At 35.2% G+C, this 16,629-nt stretch overlaps 2 protein-coding genes across 2 annotated transcripts; both read right to left on the bottom strand.

The window, feature by feature from the left end:
• Positions 1-280: 280 nt before the first annotated feature.
• On the bottom strand, positions 281-7,621 carry LOC127792969 (receptor kinase-like protein Xa21). Its single transcript, XM_052323672.1, has 6 exons — positions 7,120-7,621; positions 6,696-6,986; positions 4,973-5,263; positions 1,254-3,257; positions 777-1,141; positions 281-678 (listed from the first exon to the last, which is right to left on the bottom strand). The coding sequence occupies exons 1-5, from the start codon at positions 7,619-7,621 to the stop codon at positions 786-788; spliced, it is 3,444 nt and encodes a 1,147-aa protein (XP_052179632.1). The 3' UTR covers positions 281-678; positions 777-785.
• A 6,995-nt stretch (positions 7,622-14,616) lies between these two features.
• LOC127793093 (tyrosine decarboxylase 1-like) lies at positions 14,617-16,331 on the bottom strand. Its single transcript, XM_052323875.1, has one exon. The coding sequence runs from the start codon at positions 16,276-16,278 to the stop codon at positions 14,728-14,730; it is 1,551 nt and encodes a 516-aa protein (XP_052179835.1). The 5' UTR covers positions 16,279-16,331; the 3' UTR covers positions 14,617-14,727.
• Between the last annotated feature and the right edge of the window lie 298 nt (positions 16,332-16,629).

The raw sequence follows: 16,629 nt of genomic DNA, 5'->3' as shown, positions 1-16,629 counted from the left end.
GTTGAGCCATGCTTGTGGGGGCTTGATTGATAAGATTATTAAACTTCTGTAATCTGCATTCCATTGTGCTCAAGGCATTTGTTAATGCTCTCGCTTTTATTTGTAAGATGAAAAGGAGCTTTAGACACACCATGCTTTGACACATTTAAGCATAATTTTCACCCACCTTCATCACTGCCTGCCTCAAAATATTTCCCTGTAATGGTTTAAGACATCATAGGGAGACATTTATGGTACCTTCAATATAATACAGATATTAGAAGCATATAAAGACCAGAGATAAGTAGAAATTGTTTTTGTATATGACTGAATTATTAGATGACCACTGGACTGCAAACATACATTCAGCTGACATACTAATTGTTTTCCTTGGGAACCAACTACATTTACACTTGACATATTTCTCCAATTCATCTTCACCTATCTAAAGTATATTTTAACTTTTTTGCAACAGAGTTCTGAAAACAAGGATCCTGCTATGGACAATCCCACATCTCACGTTACTACAATCAGTTGAAATAGAGTAACTTTAACAGCTTGTACCTAACATTTAACTTGTTCATGAGTCTTGATTTAGATAATTGTGCGTTGAAAAGCAAATCATTTTACACACGTGGCATCTCACAAGATAGTAACACTTCTGATCGTAGACCTTCAGACCTTGATGGCATCCAGTTTCTGCCATTCAGGGGGCATGAGTTGATGGTCCAAATTAGTTCATCAGCCACAAGGAGACTATTATATATTATAATGAAAATATAAGGTGAAATATGTACCGTAGTATTTTATGGTCCTTTGACAGTTTCGAGGAATAAAAGCCTTATCTTTTTGAGTGCTGCTACGACATCTTTTATGTTCATCCTCGCCTCCGCTGACTCCGCCGAGCAATTTAAAGCCAATCCCAGGATGGATGAGACACACCTCACCTTTGCTGTGTAGTGTTCTTCCTCGGGTCTTAGCAAACTGGCATCAATAACTTGAGATAATGCATTAGGCAATGACTTTTCCACCCAGCGCTTCAGGCTCAAATCACCAGCAAACATCGCATCAGTTGGCTTTGTTCTTGTAAATGTTTCAATTAACATGATTCCAAAACTGTAAACATCACACTTTGTGGACACTAATCCTTCCAGCCCATACTCTACATTCAACATTAAGATTCATTAAAAGAAATAATATGTTGGCAAGGATGCAAAACTTAATTAAAGCCTTAGTTAAATTTGTGCTGAAACAAACCAAGTTAAAAGCGTCACCTGGTGCGATATATCCAAATGTGGCTATAGTTTTGGTTTGTTGCATGCTGTCCCCATTAGCTAAGAACTTTGCTATGCCAAAATCACTTACGTAGGCAACCATATCTTCGTCTAGGAGGACATTACTGGGTTTTAGATCACGGTGGACCACAGGTGTGGAGTAACTATGGTGGAGATACTCCAGAGCACAAGCAACGTCTATCATTATCTCTAATCTCTGCAGTATATCTAAGAAGTAGTTGTGAGAATATAACCATTTTTCAAGACTACCATTGGGCATGTAGTCAAGTACTATTGCTTTAAAATCAAGGTTAGAGCAACTGCTAATGACTTTGATAAGGTTCCGATGACGAATATTACGTAACATCTCACATTCTGTATCAAAACTCTTGAATGCACCTTCTAGCTGCAAATTGAAGACCTTTATTGCCAAGGTTCCCCCATCTAGAAAAGTCCCTTTGTATACTGAGCCAAAACTTCCCATGCCGAGTAGATTGCTATCACTAAACCCATCAGTCGCCTGTACAAGTTCTTGGTAGGTAAACTTTTTGACTGTTAGCGTGGATAACATAACAGATTGAGTTGTTTGTTTTGATCTCATTTGGCATTTTCTCAGTGCAAGAACAGAGGTCAAGGTGAGGAGTATGGATGCTATTAACACAGGAGTACATATAATTAATAAAATTCTTTTCCTCCCTGACTTATGTGTGGAACCGGCAATGCATGGTGGCAGTTGCAGCTGAGGAGCATCGCACAATGCTTCATTTCCTATGAAAGATTGAATTGTGAAGTTGGCAAAAGGTCCTCCCTGGGGAATTCCTCCTCTCAAATTGTTGAAAGACACATTGAAGCGTTGAAGTTGTGAGAGTGCTTCAAAAGACTTGGGAATTGCACCAGAGAGATTGTTGTGGGAAAGATCTATGAATTCCATACTCAACAAATTCCCGATTGATTCAGGTATTGGTCCTGCAAATTGATTATGTGCCAAAGAAAGATTAACTAAGCTTTGAAGACCTCCTATTGTTACTGGTATTGGACCAGAGAAACGATTCATTGATAGATCTATAGTAGTTGCAACCTTCAAATTTCCAATGAGTGGTGACAGATGTCCACTTAAAGAATTTGAGGACAAGTTCATCTTCAAAAGATAGGCAAGGTTCCACAAGCTGGTGGGTATCCCAGAAGTTAATTTGTTAGAACTGAGGGAGAGATGTCTTATAGAAGTAAGATTCCCTAGGCATGCTGGTATTGATCCAGAAAGCTTGTTTTTCTGCAAATATAAAGCACCAAGGTTCTTTAAATTGCATAGATCGGCCGAAATAGATCCTTGGAATTTGTTGCCATGAATATTTAGTACTTGAAGCTTCCACAAATCTTTAAAGACTGTTGTTGGAATGAACCCAGTCAAGTCATTGTTTTCTAGATGTAAGAATGCTACATTGCTTAAGTTACCAATTTCGCTAGGAATGGTGCCTCTGAATCCACAGTAACTTGCAAAAATGCTACGAACAGAAGTGGAGAGATTTCCAATTGAAACAGGCAGAATGGCATTTAGAGGATTTCTTGATATCCACAGTACTTTCAAGTTTTTACAGTTTTCCAAGGAAATGAGGAAGCTTTGTTCTGGAGATGAATTTTCACTTGTCAAATTGTTTGATCCCAAATGCAGTTGTTCAAGGAATCTTAAATTACCAAGGGAGTTGGGAATTGGACCAGTGAAACTGTTAGAGGTAAGGCCTAGGTAAGTGAGCTTAGAAGCATTTGAGATGGAGTCAGGGATAGCACCCTGGAGATTGTTTCCTCCGAGATAAAGTTCTGTAAGATTGGGTAATGAAAGGCCAAAGTTTGATGGAAGTTTGCCTGAAAGTTGATTCTCCTCGATTGAAATAATTTGCAGCCTTGAGACATTGAATATTATTGCTGGAATGGGACCATTTAGGTTGTTGGAACTGAGTTGCAGCCTCTCCAGGTTTTGTAGAATACCAATCTCTGGTGATATGGAACCTGAAAAGCATTAAAACCACAACATGAGAGAGCAATTGATGTGGCATCAAGCTGGCAGCCAAGTTACCAGCTGTGGCATGGTATATGTCTTCTGTTTAGGGTATTTAGTTAAAGTCAAGTATGTGCTTTTGTGCCTTACCTGCTCCAACAGCAGAAGTTAGTGTTTTCCTTTTTGCTGCAAAAGCTAGTATTTAGTTAGAAGCTAGTGTTTTCTGAAATTACCAAAATGACTCCTTTAGGTTCAATCATCCTTTGTGACAATAGAAACTGGTAACTTGTACCTAGGTTATGGTCTTGATAATGTTAACGCAGTAGAATTGATATCTTGGCCAATTATTATGGACATCCTTGGTCTAGTATCTACATTTTTGTCATGTGATTGTGTAAAAGCACCCAGTTCCAAGTTAGCAAGTCTTGCTATTAACTCCGAATTAATATTTTTCCTAGCATTTTTTTTTTTTTGGTTAATACTATGCCCATTGGTGGCGCAACTCATTTTGCTTGAATAAAAACTCTTTTATTTCTTCTTCTCGGTGCATTGCTGATTCAAACTATCTATTGAATTCATCCTTTTTCTTTTCATGATCCATATTAGTACTGTGTAGGCCTGTCAGGTCCAGATCCATTAGATCGAGATCAACTAATGATCCAGTACAGATATGTTTATTATTGGACTGGTCTCATGGATCTGGACCAGATCCATTTTAAAACATTTCCTTGCTTTTTTATATATAAACACATATACATACATGTATTTATTTATATATGAGTAGGAAAATCCATATATTTATACATACGCAAACATATATACATATATAAACATAAGTACACACATATATAATGTGTATGATATTTATGTATATACGTCATTGCATGTATATATACATGTACACACATATATTACTAATATCCAAATCGCATGTCACTATATATATATTCATACATATATGTATATATACGTTTACATTCATAAACATTTACATATGTGGCTATATGTATATATGCATATGTAAATGTACATGTATGCACATATATATATCCACATGCATGTGTATAGTACATACATATATGCAGATGTATAAATATGTGTGGATACATGTATATATATGTATTATACATATTTACATATGTTACAAAGACATAATATTATACATACACGCATTAACATTCTTGTACATACTATACATAAGTATGTATGTTTTTATATACATGCACATGGGAAATATATGTGCATACATATATGTATGTGAATATATATACATCTATATATGTATATATATATATATCTATATACACCTATGCATATATTTGTATGTAGTACGTAATGTAAGTGTACATATGTGCATATATGTATTACATACATGTTTGTATACTTACTTTTAAACGTATGTATACACATACATATAAATATTTTAACAAATATATGTGAGAATAAAATAATTTTAAAAATGTGCAATTAAATATTAAAATTTAAAAATATAAAATTCTATTTTGTAGTAAATATTTATGTAATGGATCTGGATCTGGTCCAGATCCATCAGGTCCATTTATATATGGATCTAGTAGATCTGGACTGGTCTTAACGGATCTGGAACTTGTGGATCTGCACCAGATCTGGTCTGTTGACAGGCTTAGTACTTTGAGTACTAGCCAAAAAAAAAAAAGAAGGAAAAAAAGAGAGGAACTAGTCAAGCAAACAATTGATAATACTTTACCTGAAAACTGATTTTCTGAGAGACTTAATTCTGTGAGTGAGGTACAGTTTCCTATTTCTCTTGGAATGCTTCCTTTCAATTTATTGCGGCGAAGAGAAACAACTTGAAGATTAGGAACATACATGCACATATCCACTGGTAGAGTGCCAAGTAAATTATTCTTTTCAAGATAAAGCCCTTTCAGAGAAGAGATGTTAAATATTGAAGAAGGTATATGACCAGTAAGATTGTTAACTGCAACAGATAGTGTCTTCAAACTATGAAGATTACCCATCTCTTGAGGAATTTCACCTGCAAAGGAGTTCATGAAACTTATAAAGCCATTTATTGTTATTATTATTATTGATGTTGTTTATTCTTTTTTTAGGGTTGGGGGGGGGGGGGGGGGAATATGACATTTTTTTTCTTTTCTTTTCTTTTTTTAATTTTTGGGAGGGGGATAGGGGAAGGGATTGGGACCTAGTGCAATCATCTACTGGTAGATAATCCTTTAGATTTAAAATTTTAAACTAGTTAGCTATAATTAGTTTCTAGAATTTCAAAAATATACATGATATGTATTATAACTTCATATACTTAGACATATATTATAAATATGCCTATTCTATCTATATTGAATATGTAACATCTATGGTTAGCAGACCAGTTTACAAATAGGGGCTTACAGTTCTATTTTACAAATAGCAGGCCTGTTTTCAGTCCATGATGCTATTTCTTTAAGCTCCAGTTAGCATGAGCCCTGCCAAAGTTGATTCCCTACCCTTGGTTCTCTCACAGTCAAGCCTTTGAACCTCAATCCCATGAATCAAATTGAATAAAGCTAGTGGAATCCAGTCAGCCTTTTGGAGCAGTATGATACCTTATGGCCTTTATACAGATTTAATTTCTTTTATATTGCATTTAACTCCAAAAAAGTTGTGAACTCTGAATGGTAAATTTATCAACTTTTATAGTATGCTCATATCTACCTCCCTCTAATCTGTTTTAAAGTGTGATTGTAACTTGTAAATAAAAGAAGGTAATATGTTCCATTTTTTCATAAAAACTTGTTTGCATGATCTATCTATTTTCACATTTCTAAACTTAAGACATTTCTAGTGCATTTTTAATCTTTTGCGATCTTTGTTAAAAATTAGCTTCCTTCAACTTTTGGTTGTGAAATAGTATTTTTCTAACCAATTTCCAGTCATTTATTTTGTCAATTTTCTGGTTATAGTTTCAAATTTATAACTGATTACTACCTTTTATTTTGTTAAGAATGAAACTTAATACATTCAATCATTTTCTGGAATTTCTAACGTAGAAATGATTTTGGAAATTATCAAGGCATTAGATTGTAAAGAAGAGTCAGCATGCGGCGAGTAGTTGTCTAGTTGATGCATAAAGAAATGTGCATAAGGGTCATTCCTTTTTTTCATTTTTTATTTTTTTAATAAAATGTGGTCAATCATCAAAATTTTGAGGGCACATCATCATATGCTTTTTACATAATTCCTTGTCCCACTGTATAAAATTTCTAAGGAAGTTGCTAAACCAAATATTTCTGGAATACTTGGAATAAAAAATCAGAAAAAACTTATAGTTTTTGTTCATATTTGTTTTCTTCTTCACCATCAGCAGCTAACACAAGCTAATCCAAAATTGTTTAAGTTTTGTAAAGTAACATCCTTGCACTAAACCGATCAAATGACATGTTAATGGATGACAGCAAAATAAGTCTTACCTCTAAGATTGTTGTCGGCAAGGTATAGCTCTTGAAGCATGGTCAAATTCCCAATTTCTTTAGGAATGAAACTGTTGAATTTATTAGTAGATAGTGATATAACTTTAAGCTCTCTACATGCACCAATAGTTGATGGAATTTGGCCATATAACTCATTCCCAGAAAGAAAGAGATACTCAAGTTTTGGAAGGCGAAGGCAGAAGTCCTCTGGGAGACCACCAGACAATTTGTTGTATGTGAATTCAATATGCTGAAGAGACGGGGCTCTGAAAATAGTTGAAGGTATGGGACCTGGAAACAGGTTAAATCCCATTATTCTTCTTGAACGTATGATGATTATCTATCTCCTTGTGGAGTGCTCCTTGCAGAGAATTGAAACTTAAATTAGGGGGCCAAAATTTCTGAGAGGGGAAATGGTAATGACCTGTGAAACTGTTGTTGGCGAGAAGCAAATATTGAAGTTGAGGCAAGACTCCAAACCATGAAGGAACCTCTCCACTGAAGTTGTTAACATTGAAGTTGACAACCTTCAATTGATGCAGTCGAGCCAACTCGCTTGGTAGAAGACCATGGAAGTTGTTATTACTGATGTTGAAATGAGCAAGAAATGATAGATTCCCTACATCTGGAGGGATGGTGCCTCTAAGACCCATTTCTGGGATATTCAAGGCTGTTACCCGCAAGGGATTCATGCTACAAGAGACACCAGTCCAGTTGCAGATTGAGGTGGCTGTGGACCAATTATTTGCCAAGATTCCATTGGGGTCATAAGTGACGTGGTCTTTAAAGGCTAGCAGAGCTGATTGATCAGTGGTGTAGTTTGTAGTAGCAGCAATAGATAATGTCGCTAAGAAGCAGAGTGCCAAGGACAGTATAGTTGGATGATGGAAATAAGTTTTCTCCATGAAGATGGGATAATTAAACATGAAATCAGAGAGAGCTGTTGTTCTTCGAAATGATCAGCTGTCTGGTAAGAACATTTTGTTAGTCTCTAAACCCTGCCACCCCAAAAGGCACAAATAAATAAAGTAGAACATAATTAGCTTATAAAACGATTATTCAAGTGATACACCTGGAGTTGACTAATTGAAATCCTGAGGACTTGAGTTAATATTTCCCCTGCGGTTCTTTCTTAATATGCCATATCCACTTTTTTAATTATTGCAGACTAACTTGATCTTGTTTTAGTTTATAGCATTACAACCTTTTAAGTTTCTTTTTTCCCGAAAGCAAGAAAAAGGAGTTCATAGCAGTTTTTTACACAATGACTATCCTTAGGTTATTAAATGGGCCCTGCTGTCCACCAAAAAGCATGTAGGTGATCCATCAACTTATTGAAGTTCTTTTTTTGCCCCTTTCTTTCATTAGTATCAGATATATTATTTTACTAAAAATATGAAGATTGATGTTACTACTTCATGGGAGGATTAGAAAGAAAACAAATCTTGTTTTAGAATAACCTACTAATCCACTAGTCACTGTTACTTTATTTCATTATTAGCTCATTATTCAAAGAATACGTTCACCAGGGCCTGTTACTTGTCTCTCTTTGCATTACTTTGGGCAGATAAAGGCATTGGGGAGAAGTTGTCTTCACTTTTGGGCTGGATTTGTGAGAAGAATGGCTCGAATGGCTGTCCTTTTGTATCCTGTGGAAATGTCTGACATAACCCAGTGTACTGCTAGAGATCAGAACTTGTAGAAGCGGCACCAAGTTGTTGCAAAGAGAGGTAAGATATTTGTTACTTATCCGACTATCTTGAACTGTTATGTGTTCGTCTTTCTTTTGATACACTTTTATTGTAATTTCTCCAACAGTACAAACTTAGTCACCCAGCTCCTTGAAACCCTTTTACAACCGTGCTGCATTTGATTGGATTAACCCTTCTTTAACTTTAGTACTTGTGCAACTTGTCATTCTCTCATTTGGTGCTATTGGCTTTGCTGTTGATTGAATTAAAGAAGAGCAATTAGCAGACCAAGACTTTGACTCAAAGCCTCAAATAGTGGATTCTATGATTGAATTACTTAGCTATTAATGGCGTTTATTCTACTTAAAGAATCTAATCATTGAGGGATTATATGAATGCATGTTGATGTTCAGCCTGAATTAGGGCACTGTGATTTTTTACTTTTTATCTCACCATTCGCATTTTGGTAAGAAGTGCAGTTTGAAAGGAATATCGTAATGAAATTGTTCCATTAATTAATGTGCATTCAATAATGTCTACTAAAGCATTCACGAAAGTAATATCTTCAATCAAAAGAGGGATTGTGAAGATTTGAATTACTTTTCTTGAGCTTTTTCTTTGCAGCAAGAAAGGTTGGACCCCTCATTCAGTCATATCACTTGCTCTTTATCCTGTGCTTCGTTAATCGGGTTGTGGCAATAATGTCATATGATAAGAAAGGTATCCTTATCTTCTCTTCCAAGTTCTTCAATTATTGTATTTCATCATTATCTTTTCTTTTATATTTTCTATCCATTTCTATGCAAGACTCGTCTACGTTGTCAATTTCTTTAGGCCAGCCCTCCAGTTAAAATTGAAGATGATGACGAAACTCCAAGCTGTTTGCATCTTAATTTATAAAACGGGCAGCCCATTATAAGGATCCTACTTGGCCCAAACACGGTCTCTCTTCGAACTGTATTTCATTTGTAATGGAATTTAAGGATCCTACTTAGTATTTTTCTTTTATAAATAAAATGAATTTTAATTTAAAATTATGCGTTCCTTATTTGTGTGTTATGTAATTGATGGATTCATCTGTTACAAACACATGTCGAAAAGCATTTTGCTAGTTGAATTCTTATAAGCATGCATTCTTACCTCGCAGATCTTTTGAGTTAGAAAAAAAAAAAAAAAATTCTTTTTACAAAGAGTATTGTGTTACTGTACTGTTTTCTCTGCAATCCACCCTCTAGTTCAAAGTAGGGGTGTTTACGAGTCTAAATAGATCTAAGAACTAAATTGAATTAATATAATAATTGGGTCAATTGTGTTTGGATTTTTTTGTTAACTGGTTCAGTTCTGAATCCCGACCCTAATTTCTTGAAATGATTACATTACATCAAATTCCAGTCTTGGTTAGATGAGACCCAACCTCAACCTGATGATCTAATACAAAGCCAAACGACCCAAACACCTAAATTCCTTTGCTTTTAAGTTTCCTATAAGCCAAGATTTGGCTAGGAAAACCTGCTTTCTTTATTCCGAGTCTATAGAAATTACATGATCCGACCGAAGCCGAAGGTGCTGTCTTTGTCATGTACTTAATCTCTAGATAAATCTCCAAGGTGACTTCTTTCCTCTTCTCCGCAGTGTGTTTAACAGTTTTTTTTTTTTTTTGGTAAAATTATTGTTACAGTAGATGGTTAATGTAATCTCATAGTGTTATTGTTGTTTACGTTGCTACTGTTGATTGTGCTCAAAATTTATGTTGAACTAACTATATTTTAAACTATGCTTTGAAACTGAGACCTGATCCAAATCAACCTGAACTCGGGATAAACGGTCAAATTTGCATTAGGACAAATCTAATTTGTATTTCCAATTAGAATCAGTAAAGTTTGTGGGCATCATAACTAATAATTAACTGGTAAACTTTACATCATCTGATAACCACATTATGGAATAAGGGTTTAACAAAATGAAGGAAATAAATACCAATTACGTGATGAGTTTTCTTACACTCACTTGCCCGTGCTATATTTTATGCTATTGTTAACGTTTTATGTGGTAAATATTGTTTTTTGCCACAAAAGTTATGCATGAAGCAAGTTTAAATATGGCCTTTAGTGATGTGTATGGTGGTAAATGTTGAGAAGATAATGATATTTGGTCCTAAAATAAGGGGTTGGACTAGGGGTGTTAAAAAGAAAATTGTTAAACCTGTGAAAACTAATCGCAGTGCATCACATCACATCACACCACATCACATCACAATGCATTGCATGGTTTTTTTAAAGGGAACGAGTTGAGATGGTTTGAAAAATTTATAAATTATACAGTTTGCAGTTTAATAAAAATAATTTCGATTTTTAATTGAATAACCTGACAATTAAGAGTCTTAACAATATAAAAATTAAAAAAAATAAAACCCTAAAGTCTAAACAATTTTTTTCTACCCCAACCCCAACCCCACCGATACTCTATATCTCTCATCCTCCTCTCTCTAAATCATTCATTTTTCTTTTCTAAACATTTATTCCTCTAAATTGAATGAGATAGACAATGAATGAGTACTAAGTGTTAATCTAGACTGAGGCCTTTCCAATTGCTGATCTAACCCATTCGGACAAATAGCGAACACTGTATTGAACTGCGCTGTATTTTGCTGTGGAGATCAAATTAGATTGCATGGTTTGAAGTAATAAAAAAATTGCACATGTGAATTAGCGTATTAAAAATGATTTAGACTAGTTAAATCGCACATCGAACACCACCCTTAGGTTGGACTACAATCTTTGTCTCTCGTTTTTGGGCTACCAAACTAGATATTAATGTTAATTATGTTAGGGATATGGATCTTAAGGATTAAGATTAATTTCAGTTTGATCTTGAGCTTGAGTTCAATTTGTTTTGGTGTTTATCATTGTTTCTTGTATAGTTTTATCATTTGTATAATTCTTTTTAAAAAATATATCTGTACAATATTTTATTGTTTCAAACCGTTCATGGCAACTATTAGTTATGAACAATTAATAAACGATTTTAAGCAGCTTTAAGGTGGGTGCATTTTAATTATAATTATATATATATATATTTAGTTTTACAGGTATAAGTCGATCAAATCATTAAATGATTCTAACAACTAATTTAAAAAAATATTTAGACACAAGAATTAAACCTAAAAAACTAAAAGAGTATTTAGAAGCCCTACATTTGTATCATTTAGCAAGTGAAAGTCTAGTCTAGGTATAATTTCATTTCATGTATTGGTTCTTCGGACAATAAAAGTTTGTACAAAAATCTGAAACTGAATTTTAATTCTTGATTTCTCCCATCCATGCAAACTAAGGGGACGTGGGATTTTAGGCAGCGCACAGCATAGGACATAAGTAGGCTAGGGCCCCAAGAAAGTGGGCCCCCAAAATTGATAATTAATTAATTTTTTTAAAGTTTTGAGATGTAAAATTATTAATTCTATTTTATTAGTGAATTTTTAATTTTCAGAATCTATCTATAAACTTCTCATATTTTTTTATTTATTCAATTTTTATGTTTTCATATATTTTTTTTCTTGTCTATATTGTCAATTGAAAAATATTTATTTTTTAAATTTAAATATAAAAATTTAATTAGTAACTTTGTATTTCAAAAAATAAATAAAGTAAAAATTAAATAATTTTTAATATTTATTTATATTATTAAAACGACACTAAATTAAATTTTGCTTAAGGTCACAAACAAATGTTTTTAAGGCGGACCTAGAGATGGGCGGCCGGGCACTTGAGAGAGAGAGAGAGAGAGGGGGGGAGAGTTTTCAAAATTCTGGAACCCAAAAAATCAAAGATTTATGGACCTCGAGTCACTGCCTCTCATTAAAAGTCCGGCCCTGGTCCGGAGTCCGGACGGTCGATAAGGAAACATGTGGGTGTTGATGGCAGAGATGCATGCAACAACTATCAGTTGCCGTCAAAAGGACGACGTGTTTATTTCTTGACAAAACCATGCAACCATTTTTCTTTAACCTAGCACTATGGCCGCCGTCGCCGTACTGTACACTGTCCATTGCCCAACCAGAACATGGCGGCGGCCGATGGCGAAAACAACTCCTCTCTTCCCTAGCAAAAGCTATCTTACTCTCAGATATTACTTGGTTGGGACTTGGTGGTTCATTAGAACCAAAGCGTCTATATGTATATATAGTACTGCTAATCAAGGAGATTCCTAGTTGGGGGCTTTAATTTATTTAAAAACAATGCATAATTAAGTGCCCAATTTGAAGCCAATAATCTCACCAAGTTCTTAAAGACTTCTGGGTCTCTCAGTCAAAAAAAAGAAAAAGAAAAAAGAGAGAGAGAGGCTATGGATTATATTTATATATTAAGAAGAAATTAATAATACCAGAATTGATGAGGAATGGCACATTTCATAGTTTTAGTGTCATTTTTATTGCAAAAATCTTCTGCAGGTATATTATTGTATTGTTTTTAAGTCATGACATGACAAAGCAATGAGTTTTATTTTTTTAAAGTAGTGTTTGTTAAAATGAATAAGATAAGGTTGAAATGCTTTTCGAATTGAGATATGAAATGGTCAATATTTTTTTTTCCCATATATTTGTTAAGGTATTGTTTGTTAAAATGAATAAGATAAGATTGTATCAAGATAAAATTTGAATGTTTTTCAAACTAAAATATGAAATGATCAAGTTAAGATTGAAATGTTTTTCGGACCAAAATATGGAATGACCAAGATAAGAATGGAAATGATTCTAAATTTTTTATTAAATTATTTGTTAAATTTTTTGGAATATACTGGAGGACACAAGTGTTATTTTTTCTTATTTATAAGGATTAAAATATGCTTATCTTGAGGGGGTGAGAGATAAGTATATTTTTAAAAACTTAGATAATAAGTCACGTGACTTCTTTTTAAGAGTTATTAGATAAATTTAACAAACACATTTGATTGGATAAAAGTTTGAAATGCTTTCTATATTTTACATTTTTTTATCTATATCTTAGTTAACAAACACTATCTAAATGCATATGATAAGCATCGAAATAAGATTTTTTTACCAAAATATCTCTATTGTCAAATTCATTCAAAACTATATGTTAACATCAACAACAAATTTAAGATTAAAATAATATTTTATGATTAATATGAATTATTAAGAAATAAAAATAAAATTTTATTTTTTACATCTATGTTCAAAAATAGATTCTAAAAAGACTAAAAATAATTATTAGTGGAATTATAATAATTCTACTTAAATAATTAAAAAATTCAAAAATAAAAAATAAAAAAAATAAACCAATGATGAAGAAAGATCGAAAAAGTTGAAGAAGAAGATTGAAGGAAGGTGGTAGATTGGTTAGGCCAAGGAGATCAAAGAAAGACCAACGAACGAGAAGTCAAGAAGGAAGACTAATGGTCATCAGACAGTAAAATGAAGAGAAAAAAGAGGCTAATGGTGGTCGAATGATTTAGTGGTGAGGAAAAAGATGAAAGGTGAGGAGGATCAGTGGTTGAACAGAAGGTGATAAGGAAGAAAATGAACAGTAACCGTCGAGAATAAAGATGTGTATATCACATCAAATGTCACAAAATTTTAGTATCTTTTGTAATTTGATCACTAAACTTCAATTCTTTGCAAAGTGATCACAAACCTTTCAAATGTTTTACAATATAGTCACCAAAGTGATTTTTTGACAATTTCTCACCAAAATTACTGACGTGGCAATGACCACATCATCGCCACGACAGCGCCACATCATTATCACGTCAGCAATTTCAGCTAAGAACCATCAAAAAATCACTTTAGTGACCACATTACAAAATATTTTAAAATTTTGTTATCACTTTGCAAAGAATTGAAGTTTAGTGACCAAATTGAAAAGGACACCAAAATTTTGCGACCTTTAGTGTGATTTACCCGGATAAAAATGCATAGGTGAGAAAAGAAATTGACAAGGCTTTTATATAAGGCGCATATAGATAATTTATGTTTATTTATAAAATATTAGATAAATTTATTTAAAGAGAGAGCTAAGTAAATTTATGTATAAAAACTTAGATAAAAAATTACTTAATTTGTTTTTAAGTATCATCAAATAAATTTAACAAATATGTTAAAAAGCATAAATCCCATAGGATGCACTATGCAAGAACACACAATATATTATTAATTGGATATACGTCACCATTAATCTAGTACAAATCGAAATGGGTGAGCATGTGTCCGTCCGTGTTACCACAAATATTATCTAAAAGTGCTATAGATATCATCAAGAGTTCGTTTTTTTATTTTACTTTCTAAATAATAATATTTAAGATTTATTATTTGATAAAATATCAATTCAGATTTCACGTAGCATGGCGGTTGCGTGATCTTGCACTACCTTCCACGCCGTGCTCACATGGCGATGGCCGGTGAGGCTGGCCCCAACAGCAAACCGAATCACAAACACTCCTCCAAGCATAGCATGGCTCATGTAGATCTGGCCCGACCCGTTTATGGACTCCAGCAATTTGGAGTTGAATTGGTTTGCATGGCTCTGCTCACTGGGCTTCATATCATCATCATCATCTCCAAGTCCACTGGCACTGGGGGATACCCTAAAACAAACCACTGCAAAAGTCCTAGGAACAACCACCTCAAACCTCTGGTCCATCTTCACCAGCTCTTCGAACTGCTTCGCCATGGAGATGTGGCATCTAATGAACCTGCTGAGGTTGTAAACCCCATGGCTACGTAGCACAAGCCACAGCTTCATGGCCCGAAACCGGCGGCTTAGGGCTATTTGCCAGTCTTTGTAATCCACCACTTGCTTTGATTCGGTAGCCTTGTTTCTTAAACACTCTGGATTTGTTGAGAGAGCTTTGATTAGGGCATTTGGATCCTTAACCCAGAGGCAACAACAATCCAAGTTAGTGAAGAACCACTTGTGCGCGTTGAGGCTGAACGAGTTTGCGCCCTCGACCCCATCGAGGAAGTGGCGGAGCTCCGGCAAGATGCAGGCGCTTCCGGCGTAGGCCGCGTCGACGTGGACCCACAAACCGTGGCGTTTCGCGACGGCGCATAGAGGCCTCAGTGGATCAACGGCGGTAGACGAAGTTGTCCCGACAGTGGCGCAAAGGAACAGCGGAGTCAGCCCAGCTTCGACGTCTGAGACTATAGCCGACTCCAGTGACTCCGACGACAACTCAAATGCACTGGATTTGTTCGTCGAGATAAGCCTAATATTCTCTGGGCTAATTCCGGCGATTCGGCAGGCCTTCTGGAGAGAAAAATGGGTTTGATCGGAGCCATAAACAACCAGCTTCAGAATCCTATCTCTCCCCAAACCCAAATGGCCCAGAGTTCGATCTCTTGCGGCAATTAGGGTACATAAAAGGGCCTCGCAGGTGGTGCCTTGCAACACGCCGCCACCGCCGCCGGAGAAGAGAAAGGATTTAGGGAGCTGAAGCATTTGTCCGAACCAATCCATGACAATACTCTCGAGCTCCGTTGCGGCCGGCGACGATATCCAGTTAAAGCCGACAACATTAAGGCCGGTGCTGAGCATTTCTCCCAGAAAAGCAGCGGTGCTTCCGCTTGATGGGAAGTAAGCGAAGTGGTTTGGGCTTTGCCAATGCGTTATTCCTGGGATAATATGCATCTGCACATCTTGGAGAATGGTTTCCAATGATTCTGGGGAGAAAGGAGGTGATGCTGGCAAACGTTCTGCCAGATAGCCTGGCTGAACTTGGCTTCGAACTGGGTATTTCTCCACGTTTTTGTAGTAATCGGCCAGAAAATCTATCATCATGTGACCTTGCTTCCTGAATTCTTCGGGATCTAGTAGTAGTGGGTTCAAGGTTGAAGATTTCGAGCCATTTTGAAGGCATCCACAGTTGAACCCATCCATATTCGGCCGAAAAATGTTGGTTAATGCCCGGGTACGTGGAGGGAGATATATGCTCTTTAATTAGAGAAGAGGGGGAGGGCAAAGGCCGTGGGATATATAAATAGAATAGAATAGAATAGAATGATGTTTAATTGTGCGCCATGCACTGATAAAAGAGGTGTTTATTTCTTGACCAAGCAACCCAACTAACTAATCCCCATCTTTAATTACTTCAACTGTCTAAATATTCTCAGTACTCACTAGTCGAGGCCCATAAAATTGACTAATGCTATTCATCTTCAGCAGAAGCGAACATCAGTCCATGTGATAACTATCTATATGTTAGTATTTGATTGGGATTATAATAAAATC

This window comes from Diospyros lotus, unplaced genomic scaffold, assembly GCF_014633365.1.
Source record: "Diospyros lotus cultivar Yz01 unplaced genomic scaffold, ASM1463336v1 superscaf1, whole genome shotgun sequence".
Taxonomy (NCBI): Eukaryota; Viridiplantae; Streptophyta; class Magnoliopsida; order Ericales; family Ebenaceae; genus Diospyros; species Diospyros lotus.
This window is presented reverse-complemented; position numbering and strand designations above follow the sequence as displayed.

Excerpts from the sequence above, each read along its gene's own strand:
- LOC127792969 (XM_052323672.1), bottom strand. The coding sequence starts at position 7,621 with ATGTTTAATTATCCCATCTTCATGGAGAAAACTTATTTCCATCATCCA. Across the intron at positions 5,264-6,695 it reads TGCCGACAACAATCTTAGAG|GTGAAATTCCTCAAGAGATG; the intron begins GTAAGACTTATT and ends ACTCCTTTGCAG. Across the intron at positions 3,258-4,972 it reads CTCAGAAAATCAGTTTTCAG|GTTCCATATCACCAGAGATT; the intron begins GTAAAGTATTAT and ends AATGCTTTTCAG.
- LOC127793093 (XM_052323875.1), bottom strand. The coding sequence starts at position 16,278 with ATGGATGGGTTCAACTGTGGATGCCTTCAAAATGGCTCGAAATCTTCA.